At 43.9% G+C, this 20,395-nt stretch overlaps 1 protein-coding gene across 1 annotated transcript; it reads left to right on the plus strand.

Moving 5' to 3' along the window:
- The first annotated feature begins 4,336 nt into the window (after nt 1-4,336).
- On the plus strand, nt 4,337-6,800 carry LOC121145307 (T-cell ecto-ADP-ribosyltransferase 2-like). Its single transcript, XM_040964037.1, has 4 exons — nt 4,337-4,395; nt 5,335-5,403; nt 5,731-6,448; nt 6,757-6,800. The coding sequence occupies exons 2-4, from the start codon at nt 5,347-5,349 to the stop codon at nt 6,798-6,800; spliced, it is 819 nt and encodes a 272-aa protein (XP_040819971.1). The 5' UTR covers nt 4,337-4,395; nt 5,335-5,346.
- Nucleotides 6,801-20,395: the final 13,595 nt, after the last annotated feature.

The following is a 20,395-nucleotide window of genomic DNA, read 5'->3' on the forward strand; positions in this document are numbered from 1 at the left end:
CATGGGTTGCTGCAGTTAACAGAACCTAAGTGTCTAATATTTGTGTGTTGGAAGGAAACTCAGGCACTCGGCCCTTGGGTGCAGCAAATTGGAAAGGTGCTGGTCCTTGTGAGGCAGGAGCCAAGGGATGTCTCAAAACCTGCCCTGTATCAACTGGGTAAGAAGATTTCATCCTGACAGGCCTATCAGCAGGAGGCTTCGATTCTGAGATTCATCATGTCTGTGCAATTGCTAGGCAATTGTCAACATGTAATGCAGGCCACTTAGGAAAAGAAGATAACTTGTAGCCTGCAGTTATAGAGACTCTGGTCTAAGTCCTGGTGTCCACTCTGGTTCCATGCTCAGGGACAGCTGGAAGACAGCTATGCCAGAGCAGCTAGAAAATCACCTCAGGAGACTGGAAACAGAACACACAGCTGGACCCAGCCCGGCCCGACACTCACTATCTCACCAGGACTACCTCTGAGGCAAACACTCCCCAAAACCTCCTTTCAGGCCATGGTTCTTAACTGTCCTTGGCTTAAGAAAATGCAGCACATTTACCTTGTGAAATTGCAGTCCAATATCTTATATTTGGGTACCAAGTACTGTCCAAGCCTTCAGCCATGGCAGTTATTTTTGCTTCTTAAGTCATGGAGACAGATGTAAACAAGGGGACCTAGCAATTCTGCCAGCAGAGATGAAGGGAAAAGCAGCTGTGAACGCAGCAGATGGAGGCTCTTAGGGCTGGGCTTCCTGAGTACCAGTTACTGCATCTGTGACTCATGAAACTAGAAGCTCCACAGGGGTCTCAAAAACTTCAGCTGTGGTAGGGGCTGAGACATGGCTGCCAGGGCTTCCTGTGACCTTCACAAAGAGCTGTCTGCTGGCCAGGCATGGCAGCCAGCAGAAACAGCTCCAGCATTGTTCCCATCTAGCCCCCTTAACTGAATGGCCTGGTGTAGAGTCCATTGTCTGCTCTGTGAGGTCACTGCCACAAGGTGAAGGTGTCCCTCCTGGCACACAGGTCCCAGACATACCCAGGAAATGACCCTGTTCCCACAGTTCTGCTTTCCTCTCAGTTGGTTCTCCCTGCTTGCCAGGAGTCATGGATCACCACGGGACTGCCCCTTTGTGCCTTCTTTCTGTGCTAGCTCATGGTCTTTGGGCAGGGAGAGTACACTGCTATGAGAGTTTACCATATTATTTCCAAGGACATCAGTGGACCCCGGGCTTTGTGCTGCATACAATAAACAGACTTAGGGAGTCTCTCCCTGGGATGGGGTTGGGTCATACACCCTTGGAGTGAGAGAAATAAGACTGCTAATAGACCATGTGCACAACAACCACACACACACACACACACACACCCTGAAGGCATAAAGGAGCAGACATGAACACCTTATGTACTCTGCCATGTATTTTATGCAGTAGATACACACGTATGTGTTCCCAGCCTTTTCTATCCACTGGATTCTTTTCCTTCATGCACGGCATCTTTCACTCTACAGAATGTCACCTTTTAGTTCCATTTCCCATTACAGGCTTGACAAATGCTGACTCCTCAACATATCACCAGGACAATCTGGGCATAAGACAAATGCTTGGCCACCTCCATTGGGAAGCCAAGCCTCCCTCAGGAACACCGTGCTGTGGCCAAGATGTCCAATGAAGTCAGCAGCACTCTGACCTGCACTGTCTCCCCATTCAGGACACATGTGCTCTGCTTGGGCCCAGTCACTGAATGCCATTTCTGCATCCAGTGTTGATGCTGTAGCCCATCCTGGGTTTTGTGTGTCTGTTGGATATCTGAAAATACTGCACGAGAGCACTTCACTAGGTTACTGAGTTTTTGGACCACACCTTGCATTTCGGGCCTGAGTCAAGTGCCCGCTGACGTTTTCTGGTCCTCAGCTTATATCCCTTCATATATATCACTCTCTTCAACAGCATCTCCAGCTGGGCCTCCTGCTGCCCAGAGAGAAGATTGTGTATCCCAGCCTCCTGGGAGTGAGTGTCATTTTGTGACAGGATTAGGCCAATGAACCAAAAATGAAAGTGGCCTAGAACAGTTATCAGGACTTCAAGGGAGAGTTGGTACTTTCGCTTTCTTCCTTATTTCCCATTCTCCAGCAGGTTTCTTGGAAGACACATGCCCTTTTTTGACCATGAGGAGACTGGCCACACCCTGGAATGGAAAACCCACCAAGGTCCAATGCAGCAGGACCTAATCAAGTAGTCTTCAAGACTACCTGAACATCTGCTTTCTGTCCCGCTTGTATCAGTGAAAACCTTTGGACCCTGTGTGAGCCAGTGTTATGTAGGGTTTACAGCCACTTCCTAACATGTCGCGGCTAATAACACACCACCAGAGCCCTTCATTCCTTTCATCTCTGAGTTGGCAATATTCAAATATGTGACCTCCACACTACTAAATACCTGTGCATGTGGGTGGCCCCTCAGGCAGTCTGAGGTCTCTCAGCCACAGGGACAGGAAGCCCTGACACTTGTGGCCTGTCAAAACCACCAGCCCTGGAAATATGCTGTGTCTTCAGTAACTGCAAAGAGTGTTCAAAGTCTGTGACCACATCCCAGCTGTCAGTACGTGCGAAGTTGACAGCACTACCTCTTCCCTTCCATATCAGTCCACAGCTCTGCACACTCACATTCTAGTTTCTCACCCTCTGACCTGAGCTGGCCTCAGTGAGAACCAAACCCCAACAAATCATATTCTTACAGGCACACCATGATGCCAGACCATTCAATGATATATTAATGGCCAACATCATCATATGTCATTCTAGAGTAGTTAGTCAGACTTTGGCACCAATCACTGAGAACAGCTTAGCATCAAGTGTGGAGAACCAGACAATTAAAAAAATTAGACTTTCTTCCAGTAGAACTTATCTGAGTCATTTTTCCCCAACACTGCCCTAAGGCTCTGCAGGTCTCTGAAATCTCTGCCTTGGGTCATCTGCAAACACCACCCTACCAGACACAGCCCCTGACACAAGCCACAACACTCCTTCCTAGAGCTTAAAGCAGAACTCCTGGGAAGCTGGGAAGGAGACCAAAATGAAGAAAATGGGGAGGTGGCACAGAGGAAGAAGAAGAGGGCAAAGGAGAGGCAGGGGATGGAGGTGGAGATACAGAGGCCCAGGCAGCCACAGGCAAACAGGCAGCTAAAGACGATGAAGATGACAATGCTCGCACCTAGAAGCAGAGCACTGAGGAGGATGACTACACGGGGAAAATGAAAAATGAATCTTAAAAGACAACAAAAATGGCCACTGTGACCTGGTCAACCTGCAGCCTCACAGGGCCAGCCCTGAACACAGCGCTGCCTGCTGGCAGCATGCGCTCTGCACCATCCAGTCCCAGCCACACCTGAAGTTGCAGACCAAGAAGACAAAGAACCCAAACTTCCAGGCACTGATTTTCTGTCCCTTCAAAACAAAATGTTTTTTACATTTAGATTTTATATTTCCACACATAATGTTGGAGGTCACTCATTTTTAAGGATCTCGGGATGAGCAAACAAACCTATATTCTGTGTCTATGTCTCATTCTACTTGTGGGACCATGTTCTTTATAAATGACTTAATAACTTGAAAAAAATGTTAAAAGAAGCAAAAACAATCCCCCAAGACAGTCTTCAACTGGGTATTCCATTAACTTGTTGTGTGCATGCATATTTAAACTACATGTTGTTCGCATGATTTGCAGAAAAGATAAAATATGTATTTTTACTCCTAACAATAAACCAGAATTTTATTTGACTGAGTTGCTCTAATATCCATCAGACTACCACCAAGTGTCCCCACCATGATTTTGTGCAGACTCTTCCCACATAGAAGGCTATAGGGGTTTTGGCTATGCCAGCTAGTGGTTCTGTCAAGTTGACTTGTCAATTCATCACAACAATCAAGAACCACCAACAGAAGCTGGTTCTAGTTGTCAAAGGAAACTGCACCAAATCAACAGTGTGCTTAGATCCTTAGATAGTTCATGAGTCCCTTGATGCGAGATATTGAACCCCTACTAAGGCATGACTAAAGATGCCAAAATGTACCTTAAAAGTATCTGTCTTTGCACTGATTGAATCCCCTCAAATATTGTGCAAAACAGACTCACAGGAAAAAATCCACCAGTAACCACTGCCTTTCTGCGGGATCTACCTGCAAGCTCCAAAAGACAGTCCTACTGCTCCTGGGACAGAGAAATGACAATGGACCATCATATGCCGGGTATTTATATTCCAGTCTACTTCCCATTCCATCACATCTGAAAGTGAAAGCACATCCTAGATCAAGATATAAAGGCTGTTGTCTCAAGCTCTGCTACAGGATAGATCTGAACGGAATCTTACACGGTACATCAGGTACCTGTCACCTCTGAGCTCTATCCTCTGATCAGGTAAGCGAATTAGGAGGGTCTATTTAGGAGCATCTAGGCTTAGGATGGGGCTGGGAGAAGACCTGGAGGTAGAGTGGTTGCGGTGTTCTGGGGTTATGCATCTATAGCCCAATCCACAATGTCAGTGCTGAGTACAAATACTCCAAGGGCTGGCATCGTGGCACACTGGGCTGAGCCTTCACTTGTGATACCCATACAAGCACTGGTTTGTATGTTCCACTTCTGATCCAGCTCCTTGTTAAGGAGCTTAAGAAGGCAGAAGAGGGTGGCCCAAAATCTTGGGTCCCTGACACCTATGGGAGACCTAGATGGAATGTTTAGCTTTTAGATTCTGTTTCCAGACTGGCCTAGTCCTGGCTGTTGCAGCCATTTGGTGAGTGAACCAGCATTTGATTATCAATTTCTCTTTGTGTTTCACTCTCTCTTCTTTTCTTCCTTGAAAAGAAAAAAAAAGAGACGGGGTCTCAGTGAGGCATAGTAAATAAAAGCGCCAGTGACACGAGCATCCCATATGGGCATGGGTTTATGTCCTGGCTGCTCCATTTCTGATTCAACTACCTGCTAATATGCCTCAAAAGGCAACAGGAGCTCGGGCCTCTGCATCCACATGGAAGAACTGAATGGAGCTTCTAACTCTTGTCTTGAGCCTGGCACAGCATTGGCTGTTGCAGGCATTTGGAAAGTGAACCTGAGCATGGAAGATCTCTCTAGCTCTTTGTTTGTCCTTCTCTCTGTAACTTTTTCAAGTAAATACATCTTTAAAAAAATAATTTGACATAAGAAATACTCCAAGCAGAATTGGGGTTAGGTAGGATCAAATTTGGAAAATTCCTTTATTTTAAAATATATTCATTTTCTTGTAAAGACGGATTTACAGAGAGAAGGAGAGATGCACCAAGCTAATGCTCATCCCTGACACTGTCTCATCTCTGTTTGCAGTGATTGTTGAAGATGAGGACAGCCTTTTCAGTTCTCCTCTTTGTGCTGGCTGGGTTGCTGACACCACAGGTAACATGTCTTGCCCACCCCCTGCCATGGCCTGCTGACTTTAAGACAACAGATTTCCCAGAGTTGAGTCCGTGAGATAATTAGAACATAACAATTTGAAGAAGATTTTTTTAAAAAGAACCAGTAATCAAAATGCAATTGTAGTTCTTAGTTTTCCCTTCTCCCACCACTGCCAGCCTAATGCTTCTCATGTGCCAGGCCTAGCCCCATGATGGGAACACATGAGATCTCATGCTGAGCCCACATCCATACCAAGGGCTTGGGCAGTAGCACGCAGATGCTGATTCTGGGCTAACAGAATCAAGGGATTCTACTCCTCCTTGACAGGTGGCTAGCCAGGAGCAACAGCTGGACACGGCTCCAAATGCATTTGATGATCAGTATGTGGGCTGCATAGAAAAAATGGAGAGGGTTGCACCCCAGCTGTTAGAAGAAGACATGCATATGAATGAAAGCTTCAGAATTCAATGGGAAAAGGCTGAACAACATTGGAGGCAAATAAAGAATACCGTAAGCTATTCCTCCCTGTTGAATGATTTCCATGGAACAGCTCTGGTGGCCTATACTGGGGATATCGCAGATGATTTTAACAGAGCTGTGAGAACATTCCGTTTGAATCAATACAATTTTTACTTCAAAGGCTTCCACTATTACCTGACCAGAGCACTGCAGCTTCTCAGCACGAACAATTGTTACCTGGTTTACAGAGCATCTGAAACCAGATTTACTTACAGTGGCACAGGAAATGCACGATTTGGTCATTTTATCTCATCATCATTGAATTCAGGCATTTCTGAAGAATTTCTTCGTAAAAGTGGGACCCTGTTCATCATCAAATCCTGCTTGGGTGTTAATATCAAAGACATTTCTCTCGATCCCGAGGTGAAGGAATTTCTGATTCCAGGCTATGAGGTATACCAGAGAGTCACCATCACCACGAAACCTGAGGAAACATATAACACCATTGAGCTTGAAGAACCCCAAAGCATGACGAGTAAATACAATTGTTTCTATGAAAATTATGACAGCAGTATCAGTGGAGCAGGTGAGTCTGCATTGGAGGTGGGAGTGGGGACCATCACACACCAGAAGAGAGGGTGCTCTCCTTCCAGAACCACCCAGAGCAGAGAGCAAGGAGTCCCCAGGTAACTGCTGAGGAGTCTAAGGTTCCTGCAAGGAGTCTAAGCTGCTGCCCTGGGTTTTGATCAGAGCTCAGTCTCAGAGCCATGATGGTTCTAGTGCAACCAAGCTCATAGGCCTCCTGCTGGACAACAGATATGAGTCATGGAAACCACTCATCTATCTGGGATTCATCTGTAGGTATTCATGTTGACATAACTGTTTCCATTTTAGATATAACCACCATCTTGCCATCTTTGTCGCTCCAAGCCCTGTGATGGAGTAACACAAAGTCATTGGGATTCTTATCTGTTGCCAGAATGTCTCTTATGAATGTTAATACTTCTAGAGAAAGTCCTAGTGCAACCTAATTAGCCATAGGCCACCTCTGTCTCCAAAACCATTTCTCTCCAGCTGCATTGTCGTGGAGACGATACCCAGACTGACAAAGGTCACAGGTGGGAAAACCACGGGACAAGGCCTTAGTGAATGTATGTCAGTGACTGTTTCTAGTGATAGTGGAGGGCAGGAAGCAAAGCTGTTCCCCTCCCAGCCTAGGGATGTGTAAGAAGTGCCACCAGGAATGACTTCACCAGCCATCCTTTATGAGGCCTCCAGGCCTTAATACCCATCATCAGGGGTTTGAAATCTCTCTCCTTTCCTTGCATATGTTGCCCTAAGATAGCATTAACAATTATCTTTGGAGCAATTATCTTTCAAGATCTACTTTGGATATTGCTCCCAGTAGTAAACTTTCTTTGAGCTTTTGGGAAAAATTAACCTTGTGCTATACGCACTGCCCTAAGTTCAGAGTCACATAGCTCAATAAATATCTGGCTTCAGCATCAGCGGCTCAGTGACTTTGTTCAAGGTGCCTGAGCAAGGAGTGTGACAGTGTCTTCATGATATTTGGAGGACACAAGTCACAGAAACTTCAGAAGCACTGCTGTATGAATTATGAGGCAGATGTTCACAACTTACCCCTTGGCATAACAAATGCCAACTCTTTCTTGTAACAGGGACCCTCATATAGATCTCAGTAACCCTTCATCATTACTTGATGATCATTTGTCTGTAATCCAACGATATTGTCTCCCTGTCCATGCATACCCAGAGGTTGTCATATGCCTGCCTTGAGGCTGAGTTCTGAGCACAATTTGGAAGTCAGCCAAACTTTGCTGTTAGACTAGAAGTGTGTCTGAGCTGCAGAAAGAACCAAATTCATCCTCATACTCTGAAGGGCTGTGAGAAACATGGCAATCTTTAGGTGGAAAGAGATCCACAGACAGCCATTACAGGAAGATACTAAGTCTTATGCAGAGCAATTTTGAATTTGGATCAAACCTAATAAAAACAGGCTAGTCAAGTAGCCCACCTGATAGAGGAAAGATGCTGCCCAGTGGATCTGGTTCACATGAGCAAAGCTCAGGTTTGTGTAGGCTGAGAATCCCAGGTGAGGAAGTAGATCCCACCACTTCAGTTACAAACCCAGCAGAGGGGCACCCAGGCAGCCGCAAGTGTGTGACTGCTCAGATGTGTGAGCCCAGCAGCATCGTCCTGCATGAGGACTCCTGTGAAGGTAACCACACATTGGCATGGATACTGAGCACTCCAGATGGTACAGACCTTTCTCTTCTGTGCACTATGGCGTGGGGCACAGGGGCCAAGAGAATGACTTCAGGAGAAGCTCAGGGATCTAGCAGGCCCAAGGCCTCAATCAACTTCATGTGACCTTAAGTTAAAGAAGTAAAAGGGTATGTATCTAAATCACTGTGTGTGTGTGTATGTGTGTGTGTTCTCTCCATCTCCATGAATTTGTGTGTCGCCTAATTTTTTCAGAGTGCTCTCAGAATCCCTGAAAGGCAAGAGGAGAGTATAAGCAGTGACGGCAAATCCCAGTCCCACCAACTCAGGGTTTCAAGAGAAACTCCAAAGCCAGGCAGGCCAATGTCTCAAGGAACCCCATACTGACATTTGTGCTTCTCTTCCCCATGTGCAGGAAGGAAAGAAAGCCCTGTGTTCTTTCTGTTGCTGCCTGGGATCCTAGTCCTGCTGCTTCTGCCTGATGAGCTCTGACCTTCCCATCCAGCTGCCTGCTTCTGCAGGGAGTTTGTGAAGCAGGGTGCTGGAGGGAGGCCCAGGGCCAGGACCAGCTGCCTCTCTTTCATCAGCATCATTAGCAAAGGGGAGATCACTTTGTGGTCAACTGTAGTACATATGCCTTCACGATGTGTGAGGACATCACTGGATCTTGACTTCCAAAGTGTGGGCTGTGTCTTCAAGTTTTCCACTCTAGAGAAGTTTCTGGGTTCAAGACACTTTTCTGCAATTACAAAGTATTATTTGTACATACTATGACCAATTGAGTTCACCACACCCAACCATCCAAGCTGTGATGAATGTTGTAATCTCCAGAAATAAATCTTTTGTTATCACTACTTGCTACCCTGTGATTAGATATATCTACGGCTTATTTATTTGCTCAAGAAATTCTTCTAAGGAGTAGGTTTGATGCAGATATTTTTATTACTGATAAGTTTTGCTTTACTATCTCTCATAAATGGTTTTATACTCCTGATTGAGCCATAAATACAAAGGCTATTTAGAAAATTTCTCTCCTTATTCTACTCACCAGAAATTCAAGCTGTTGCTGAGCCCTATCTATTCTTTTTAATAATTGCTTCCAAATGATTCCTTACTTCACACCCATTCTGATGATCTCCCAGGAGCTCAGCCAACCCTCTCTGGTGTGTGGCTAGAACAAGGCAGGTGAGGTGTCATAGTTCCCACAGATGCATCTGACACAGAGCTTCACTCAGCACCCCCAGTCTCTGCCCATCACATCTGAGAACTGCACTGCCCCAAACCCACCAGCTACCAGGAAAAAGCCAGATCAACACAAGGCACACCACAGAACATGCTGGTGCAATGATAGATGAAGAGGTCATTGAAGAGAACCAATCAAGAAAGGGGACTGTGCCAATATGGGCATCGGGCACAGGGTCTGGAACCAGGAGAAGTCCATAAATGGTGTTGGGACAACTGATGGTGTATGTGACAAAAATGAATGAGATTGGCCTGTACCTATTCTCTCAGATTCATGGGAGACCTCTGTGTGGCATTCAACTTGTTGACTAGGCTGCGAAAGAGCAGAGTCACAAGTCTCTCAATAAACAAACAAACAAACAAAAACTTCTTCCTATTTTTCCAAAAAATTTAAATAATAGTTTTAGAAATTTTCACATTCAGGCCTTTCATTTCTTTGGAGTTTATTTTTATGTGGGGAGCACACAAAAACCATATTTTTGACAAGTTTAAGAATCAAATTGGGTCTCCTTTGCAATAAAGAATCTGTTCAACAGCTGTTCTGCTGACAGTAGATGCTGAAAAGGAAAGAAGCAAGCAGAACAAAGGAAACAAGAAGGTTGTGGTTGAAGTTACATTCCTTCTGTGTTAAATGTGCCATTTTCTTATGGTTGACTCAGGCCCACAGGGCTGCATCTGACTGTCACCGTGAACCTCCTTGCTCATTCCAAAGTTCAGTTGGATTCTATGGCACATGCCCCAAGGGTGTCCTTTCTGAACTGCTCCCTCTCCACTCAGAGGCCACCTCTGCCCTGTACCTGATGCCTGTATTGGCACAGAGACTTTCTCTACTCTCTCTGCCTATCACTGCACCAAGAAGCCAATTTCTAGGAGATCCCCAGACAAAGATACCTTCAGGGGAAGAGAAAGACCAGCACAGAAGGGCTCCCAGATGGCAACAGCAGCTCCAACTCGAGACAAAAAAGGTCTAACTGATACCAGGCAGCAGCACAAAGCTGCCTCACAGCTGAGGACCCAAAGCCTTGGGGACTGCATGAGGGAGGCAGGGACTGAACAGTCTAGGAAGGTTGCACCTGACACTCCTAGTGCCTGTAAATTCCCAGAGAGGGTAGGGAACTAAAGGCCGATGTTCCTGGGATCTTCTGGATGTTGGAGGACTTTGTGATGGGGAGAGAGTTCATGAGAGTGGGCGTGTTAGCCCTCCCCACCTGGGCCCACGCTTGCAGGTTGAGCTGGGAGGAGCTCATGCAGACATGTTCTGAAACCTTTTTTCCCTCCCCAGGCCTGTTTTGGTGCAGCAAATATTTCCCAAGCTGTGCAGGGACATTCTCGTGAACAGAAACCCAGAGTTCTCCGACACTTAAGACTTCCATTTATTTGGACAATATAACATCATTTAAATGTTTGGGCACGGCAGTTAGTGTTGTCTGCAACACGGGCATCTCAATGGGTGTTCTGCTGGCTGCTCGACTTCTGATCCAGTTCCCTGCTAACAGCCTGGGATGGCAGCAGAAGATGACCCAAGCACTAGGAGAGACTTGGATGAAGTTCCCAACTTTGTGCGGCTTAGCCCTGTGGCAGCCACTAGGGGAGTGAACCAGCAGATGAAAGAGGTCTCTGTCTTTGTCTCTCCCTGTCTGATTTGTTACTCCGACTTAAAAACTATAAATGTTTGGGATCTGGCACCATGGCATAGCAAACTAATCTTGTACCGTGGCACCAGTATCCCATTAAGCACCGCTTTGTATCTTAACTGTTCCACTTCTGATCCAGCACCCTTGCAAAAAAGCAGAACATAACCTATATTTGAGCCCTTGAACCTACATTGGAGACTTAGAAGTTTCTGGATTCAGATTGGCTTAGCTCCAGCCTTTGCAGCCATTTGGGGAGTAAGTAAGCCAGCCAATGGGAGATAGCACTTGCTCTCTTTCTCTCATGCACTCTCTATTTCTCTCTGTAATGCTTTCAAGCTAAATAAATACTTATAAAAATAAACATTTTGAGAGTCAAGATGGCAGAATAGTGTAAGGACACATTTAAACAGATGGAGAAACATTAACCAGTGTGAAGCAGAGAGGGCATATTCCAGAAATAGGAGAGGACAGAATGACAGCAGAGTAACACCTGGAAACTGACAGACTCAGGAAAGCAGCAGAAACAATGGTGTAGTGTTGTTGCGCTTGAAACCCCAAAAGCATTCAGGACATCTGAAGTGCACCAGCAGCCAGAACTCCACTGCAACAAGATGGGAGGGGACGTTCACTGGGAGCTCCATAGTTGAACCCAGAAAAAGAACTGCCCGTCCTGCTGGTCTGTTTGAATTGACTAAGACCAGAGAAAACTGGCAGGTCACAGAAAGGCAGTGTGGGATCAGTGAGGATTTCATAGCTCCATCTGCCCCCTAGAGCCAAATTGAGCACCATTTTGTATAGGAAAGCATAGGCTATCGTACAGGACTGCACATGTAATGAACTGGGGGTGAATTCATTTCTGACTTAGCGATCTGTAATAACATGGCATCAGACAGCTTCCACCCAAGATAGGTCTGGGTAGCCCTCAGACCTGATGCCCAGCAGATCAATCATTCCAGTAGTGATACATCAGGCACCATTTTCTACAGTGTGGCAAAGGCTTTAAGACTGCAAGGGCAACAGTGAGCTGTGCATGCACTGAGCTGGGAGTGAACTCACTGAACTCAGTGCACTGCACTGGTCCCACAGGGGAAATAGTAACAACTTTGGCATTGTACGGGTCAAAAGAAGTCTGTATGGCCCTCAGACCTAACAGCCAACAGGTTCTGACAGGATCAGCATCACCTAAAATCTAGCTATATAGGACACCAAGTATGTGCCTAATCCTGGGACCCGCTCCAACTGCAATTGGGAGAAAGATTGCACAGACAGCGGTGCAGCCTCAGCATGGCAGCACAGCAGATGGAGTGTGGTGAGGCAGGAGATGGGGCTATAGGGACCATGATGGAAATCTGACATAAGAAAGCCAAACCTGGACCTCACTGGAGGGAATGGCACAAGTGACTGCAAACAAAGAGCCGTGTGCCAAATGTAATAAGTAAAATTGAAAGGTAGACCTGTGGGTGACACAGCTTAGAAACCAGACTAAAGGAGAAGAATCTACTAACAAGAAGTACAATGACCAAGAGCAAAAGAAGAGACAGAGACACAATGAATATTACTGAAGACTCCCCTGCAAAGCAGCAAAACCCTTTGCCAACCTGAGTTAACTGAGGAAAGACATCGAGAAAATGGGGGATTCAAAAATCAAAACACCTGTTATAAAGCTTATCAAAAATGAGAAGCATGTAACACAGGTGTTCAAGCAATTTAAGGAATATGTCACACATGAAATGAATCAATGAAAGTTGATATGTCAGAAATGAAGAATGCAGTAGCACAAATTAATAGTACAATGAAGAGTCTCCAATATTGAATGAATGAAACAGAACAAAGAATCTCAAAACTAGAACATATTTTCTGTCACCAAGGGGAAACAAACAAAAACCTGGAAGCAGAACTGGATCAAGCTAAAAAATTATGAAGAATGAAAGATACTAGTAAAGAGCCAAATATAAGAGTTATGGGAGTACCAGAAGGTGGAGAAAGAGAAGCTGGAATTAAAGGGGTATTCAAGGAAATAATAAGGGAAAATTTCCCAACTCTGCAGAAAGAATTGGGAAACAACAACCAGGAGGGGCACAGAATTCCCAACAGGCTTGACCAAAAGCAAACTTCACCATGACCCAAGATAATCAAACTCTCTTCAATCAAACATAAAGAAAAGATCCTTCAATGTGTATGTGAAAAAAAAATCAATTGACTTACAGAGGAATGGCAATTAAATTCACAGGGGACCTCTCACAGGAAACTCTACAGGCAAAAAGAGAATGCAGCAACATATTCCAGATTCTAAAAGAAAAAATTTGTCAGCCCAGGATAACATATTTAGCAAAGTTTTCCTTTGTCTTTTTTTTTTTTTTTAAGATTTATTTATTTTTGGACCCGGCGCGGTGGTGCAAATGGTTAAGTCCTCACCTTGCACACCCGGGATCCCATATGGGCGCCGGTTCTAATCCCGGCAGCCCCGCTTCCCTTCCAGCTCCCTGCCTGTGGCCTGGGAAAGCAGTCGAGGATGGCCCAAAGCTTTGGGACCCTGCACCCGCGTGGGAGACCCGGAAGAGGCTCCTGGCTTCAGATCGGCATAGTATCGGCCCGTTGCGCTCACTTGGGGAGTGAATCATCGGACGGAAGATCTTCCTCTCTGTCTCTCCTCTCTGTATATCCGCCTTTCCAATAAAAAAATAATAAAAATAAATCTTTAAAAAAAAAGATTTATTTATTTTTTGGAAAGTCAGAGAGGAAGAGAGACAGAGAGGAAGATCTTCCGTCTGATTATTCACTCCCCAAGTGAGCACAACGGCTGTTGCTGTGCCGATCCGAAGCCAGGATCCAGGAACTTCTTCTGGGTATCCCACTTGGGTGCAGGATCCTGAAGCTTTGGGCCGTCCTCGACTGCTTTCCCAGGCCACAAGCAGGGAGCTGGATGGGAAGTGTAGCTGCCAGGATTAGAACTGGCGCCCATATGGGATCCTGGCGCCTGCAAGGTGAGGACTTTAGCCGCTAGGCCATGCCACCAGGCCCTTCCTTTGTCTTTGAAAATGAAATAAAATTCTTCCACAGTAAAGAAAAGTTAAAAGAGTATGCCTCTTTCAAACCTGCCCTACAAAGGATACTTAAAGATGTTCTCCTGACAGTGAAAAGGAATAACACTCACCAAAACTGAAGGCAAATGTGAAGAACATCCCAGAAAAAAAAAACCACAGAAGATTAAATCTATTAACAAGCCATTGCTAAAATTATAGGACCGAATTACCACCCATTCATATTAACCCTGAATGTAAATGGATTAAATTCATCAATCATAGATAGGTAGACTGGATTGAAATAAATGGAAACTGTATTTCATGGATTTTGATTAATTTTTAGTTTCACCTGTTCAAAAGGTGTTCTTTCTCATTAAATTTTTTAATGACACATAGATCATACAGAAGCATCATTTTCTTTAAGAAGGTTCTTGATTTTTTTTTTCATTTCCTCAGCAACACGTTAGTCATTCAGTAGCATGTTATTTAACTTCATGACATTGTAAACTTCTATTTTTTCTTCTGTTGTTGATTTTGTGTTGTGGCTTTTCATTTAAGGGGCTGTATAATAACTTTGTAATGGAGACTATCATATCCAGATGTGAGGATACAATGCAGTAGGCTTCTCTACTTCCAGATCAAAGATGGACTCCCAATGAAAATGTTAACTACATCTTGACAATAGGATACTGGACTCCCTGCCATTGTCCACGCCCACATGATAGACATATGACTGTTTATGAAGAACTATACTATATTAATAATATACATGAACTCAGTGCAGTGGCGGAAAAGGAGTTGAGGAGCGGGTGAGGGAAATCTCAGGTCCTATGGAACCGTATCATAAAATGATAATAAAAATAAATAAAGAAGTAAAATTAAAAAATGAGCATTCTGATTTCATGTCTTTCAATGGGATATTACTCTCAGCATACTAATAAAAGGTCTGACTGAATTATCACAAACACTTGGTCTTTTTTTTCATTCTTTTTTTCAATTTTTTTTATTTTTGAAATTTATCATATAATTCCATATAGTCTGGGATTCCCCTCCCCCCATTTTCCATTCCCCTATTGATTTTTCCCATAATGTCACTCTTCATAAGGAGTTACAATTCCACCAGTCTGCTATTTAAGCATGCTCCGACAATACTGGTACAGACAATGTCAGACAGCCCAGAATCTCAGTATCTAGATATATCCAACATTTTCGTTGGGAGTCCATCTTTTGTTTGGAAGCACAGATGCATGTTGAATTGTGTCTTCACTTCTGGATATGGCAGTCTGCATTACTCCACCACTATACATTCCAATTTGCATGATGGATTCCCTATATTAGAGAAAATATGTGGTATTTCTCTTTGTGTGATTGGCTTATTTCACTGAGCATGATGGTCTCTAGTTGGGACCATCTAGTTGCAAATGGTAAAATTTCATTCTTTTTGATGGCTGAATAATATTCCATGGAGTAGATGTTCCAAAGTTTCTTTAGCTACTCCTCTTTGGATGGGCATCTGGGTTATTTTCATGTCTTTGCTATTGTAGATTGTGCTGCTGCAAATATAGGATTACAGATCCCTTTCTCACATGTAGTTTTAATTTCTTTTAGGTATATTCCTAGGAGCAGGTCAGGTTTAATTGCAATTCTCCAAGCACTTTCCAAACACTCCCCAGCACCTCTTTCCAGGCAATGGTCCATAACTTTCCTTGGCTTAAGGAAATGCAGCACCATTACTTTGTTAAATTAGAGTCCAATATGTTACATTTGGGTACCAACTACTGTCCAGGCCATGGGAGACATTTTTTTTCCACTTACAAAATAAGTCATGGAGACAGACAGAAATCAGGCTGAGCCTTGCAACTCTGCCAGCAGAGGAACATAAAAACACCTGTTAACCCAGCGGATGGAGGCTCTTAGGCCTGTGCTTCCTGAGTACCAGTTACCTGCACCTGTGATGCTCTGACCCTAGAAGCCCAAGTGGAGTTTCACAAGTTTCAGCTGTAGTAAGGGCTGAGGCATGGCTGCCAGGGCTTCCTGAGACCTTCACCAAAGAGCTGTCTGCTGTCCAGGCAGCAGAAACACATCCAGAGCTGTTCCTCTCCAAATCCCCTTCACTGAATGGGCTGGCATGAAGTATACTGTCTGCCCTCTCTGGATGTGGTTTTCTAATTCTTTCTCTAGATTGGGGGAAATTCGCCTTATTATTTCATTAAACACATTTTTTAAAATTTTAGTTTTTGTTATTATCATTTTATGATAGTTATATAGACCTTGAGATTTCCCTTAATGCCTCCCCAATTCTCTCCCTCCCTACAGAGTTCCCTTATATCATCACTATAGATAGTTCTTCATACACAATCATATGTCCATCATTGTGGGCATGGACAATGGCAGAGAGTCCAGCATCCTACTATCAAGATGTAGTTAACATTTTCTTTGGGAGTCCATCTTTTATCTGGAAGTAGAGATGCATACTGCATTATATCCCACATCTGGATATGATAATCTCCATTACAAAGTTACTATACAGCTCCTTAAATGAAAAGCCACAACACAAAACCAACAACAGGAAGGAAAAAAATTAACACCATGAAGTTAAATAACATGCTACTGAATGATTAATGTGTCGCTGAGGAAATGAAAATCAAGAACCTTCTTGAAGAAAATGATGCTACTGTATGATCTATGAGTCAGTGAAAAATTAAATCAGAAAGTGTTTTAGAGAGATGAATCTAACAAAAAAAAGTCAAAATCCAGGAGCTAGCTTTCACTGATCTTTGTTGGTGATATGTGTCTCCTGTAGGCAACAAATAGATGGGCTTTGTTGTTTTAAACCAGTCTATTTATCTATAACGTTTGATTAATGAGTTTAAGCCATTTACATTCAGGGTTAATGTGAATGGGTGGTAATTTGGTCCTGTCATTTTAGCAATGCATTGTTTATTGATTTAGTTTCTGTTGTTATTTTACTGGGATGTTCTTTGCATTTGCCTTTGTTTTTGATGGGTGCTATTCCTCTTCTCTGTCAAGAGAACATCTTGAAGTATCCTTTATGGGGCATATTCTTCTAACTTCTTGACTGTGGAAGAACTTTATTTCATTTTCAAAGACAAAGGAAAGCTTTGCTGGTTACATTATTCTGGGCTGACATTTTTTGTCTTTTAGAACCTGGAATATGTTGCTCTATTCTCAATCGGCATTCCTCATATGTCAGCTGATTTTTTTTTTATCATATGCACATTTAAGGATCTTTATGTACAATTGCAGAGAGCTTGATTATCATGTGCCTTGGTGAAGATTACATTTAGTCAATCCTGTTGGGGGTTCTGTTCCCCTTCTGCATGCTTTTTGCCAGTTCTTTCTCAGGATTAGGGAAATTTTCCCTTATTATTTCCTTGAATACCCCTTTAATTCCAGCTTCTCTTTCTCCACCTTTTGGTACTCCCATAATTCTTACATTTGGCTTTTAGAAGTGTCTATCAATTCTTGAATAATTTTTTTAGCTTGACCCAGCTCTGCTTCCAGCTTTTTGGTTCCCCCCCACCTTGGTAACAGATAATATTTTCCCATTTTGAGATTCTTTCTTCTGCCTCCTTCATTCTAGTTTGGAGACACTGCACTGTATTTTTAATTTGCTCCACTGCATTCTTCATTTCTGACATATCAACTTTCATTTGATTCATTTCATACGTGACATATTCCTTAAATTGCTTGAACACCTGTGTTACGCGCTTCTCATTTTTGATAAGCTTTATAACAGGTGTTTTGATTTTTGAATCCCCCATTTTCTCGATGTCATTCCTCAGTTAATTCAGGTTGGCAAAGGGTTTTGCTGCTTTGCAGAGGAGTCTTCAGTAATATTCGTTGTGTCTCTGTCTCTTCTTTTGCTCTTGATCATTGTACTTCTTGTTAGTAGATTCTTCTCTTTGACAGGTTTCTAAGCTGTGTCACCCACAGGTCTACCTTTCAATTTTACTTATTACATTTGGCACACGGCTCTTTGTTTGCAGTCACTTGTGCCATTCCTTCCTGTGAGGTTTAGCTCTGGACTCTTTTTTTTTTTTTTTCGACTTCCACCATGGTTTCCATAGCCACAATGCCTGGCTCACTACTCTCCATCTTCTGTGTTGCCATGCTGAGACTGCATCACTGTCTATACGATCTTTCTCCTGGTTTGAGCAGTTCCCAAGAATAGGGAGATACTAAGTGTCCTATATAGCTAGGTTGTTGGTGGTGCTGATCTTGCTAGAACCTGTTGGCGTGAGGGCAACACACACCTCTTTTGACTCATATGATTCCATCGTCAGTATTATTTCCCCTGTGGGATCAGGGCAATGCACTGAGCTCAGTGAGTTCCCTTCCAACTCAACACATATACCGTTCACTGTTGTCCCTGCAAAGCCTTTGCCACACTGTGCAAAATGGCACATGATATATAACTACTGGAGTTCTTGATCTGCTGGCCATCAGGTCTGAGGGCTACCTGGACGTATCTTGGGTAGAACCTGTAGGATGCCATGTTGTTGCAGTTCACTGAGTCAGAAATGAGATCACTCGCAGTTCATTGCATGTGTAGTCCTGTCGTATAGCATTTGCCTCCCTACACAAAATGGCACCTGATACGGTTTTAAGGGGTGGACTGCACTGTGAAATCCAACCTGTTCCTGCGCTGCCCATCTGGGACCTGCCACTCACTCTCTGCTCCTGGTCAAATCAAACAGACCAGCAGGACAGGCAGTTCTTTTTCTGGGTTCAGCTCCAGAGCTCCTGGTGAATGCTCCTTCCTGCCTTGTTGCTGGTGGAGTTCTGGCTGCTGGTGCAGTTCATATTGCTGTTTGCTGAATAACACTGGGGTTTCAGTCACTGCAATACCACACTCTTGTTCTACTGCTTTCTCACGTCTCTCAGTCTTCTTGTTCCCTTCTGCTGTCATTCTGTCCTCTCCATTTCCTGGAATGTGCCCTCTCTGCTTCACACTGGCTAATGCTTCTCCACCTGTTTCAATGTGTCCTTACGTTATTCTGCTATCTTGATGCTCCCTGAGGTAGATGCTCTTAAGGTGCATTTTGGCATCCTTAGTCATGCCTTAGTAGGGGTTCAACACCTGGCTCCAATGGGCCCTTGAACTAGCTAAGCATCTAAGCAGACTGTTGATTTGGTGTAGATTCTTTGACAACTAGCACCAGCTTCTAGATTGTTGATTCTAGATCCTTGTGATGACTTGACTGTCCAGCTGGACACAGCCACTGAGTGGCAGAGAGCCAAAGTCCCTTATTGCCTCCTATGTGGGAAAAGGAGGCTGCACAAAAATTGTGGTGAGGACACATGGTGGTAGTGTGATATGGATATTAGAGCAACTCAGTCAGATATAATTCTGATTTATTGTTGGGCAGCTTTGTTCCCATTGTACATAAACAGGCCACAAAAAAGTGGAGGGAGATGGAAAATAAACAACAAATTTATTCAACCAAAAGGGGAGAAAATGGCAGAAATAACTTAAGTATTTCTAAGGGCCTCATGCCAACTAACTACTTGTAGTGCAACTAAGCATGGATACAACAAATTAATGGAATACTCAACAACTTATTGGAAACCTCAAATATACTTTTTTGTTTCATTGACACTTTTCATGTTTTTAATGTATTTATAAAGTATAATGAACATGGTCCTGCAAGTGAAGTGAAATAAGGCCACAGAATATCGAAGGTTAGTTTGCTCATCCCGAGATCCTTAAAAATGAGTGACCTCCAACAAATGTGTATAAATATAAAATCTAAATAAAAGAATACATTTTGTTTTGAAGGGAAACAAAATCAGTGCCTGGAAGTTTGGGTTCTTTGTCTTCTTGGTCTGCAACTTCAGGTGTGGCTGGGACTGGATGGTGCAGAGCGCATGCTGCCAGCAGGCGGCGCTGTGTTCAGGGCTGGCCCTGTGAGGCTGCAGGATGACCATGTCACAGTCCCAGTTTTGTTGGCTTTTAAAATTCTTTTTCATTTTCCCCAGGTAGTCATCCTCCTCAGTGCTCTGCTTCTAGGTGCGAGCATCGTCATCTTCGTCATCTTTAGCTGCCTGTTTGCCTGTGGCTGCCTGGGCCTCTGTATCTCCACCTCCATCCCCTGCCTCTCCTTTGCCCTCTTCTTCTTCTGTGCCACCTCCCCATTTTCTTCATTTTCTCTCCTTCCCAGATTCCCTGGAGTTCTGCTTTAAGCTCTAGGAAGGAGTGTTGTGGCTTGTGTCAGATATACATCTGGTAGAGTGATAGTTGCAGGTGATCCGAGGCAGATTTCAGAGAACTGCAGAGCTTGGGGCAGTGTTGGGAAAAAATGACTCTGATAAGTTGTATGAGAAAAAGACCTAGTTTATTCTTTTTTTTCCTGGAATTATCTCATT

Source organism: Ochotona curzoniae, unplaced genomic scaffold, assembly GCF_017591425.1.
Source record: "Ochotona curzoniae isolate NIBS_2020 unplaced genomic scaffold, NIBS_Ocur_1.0 scaffold_3223, whole genome shotgun sequence".
Taxonomy (NCBI): domain Eukaryota; kingdom Metazoa; phylum Chordata; class Mammalia; order Lagomorpha; family Ochotonidae; genus Ochotona; species Ochotona curzoniae.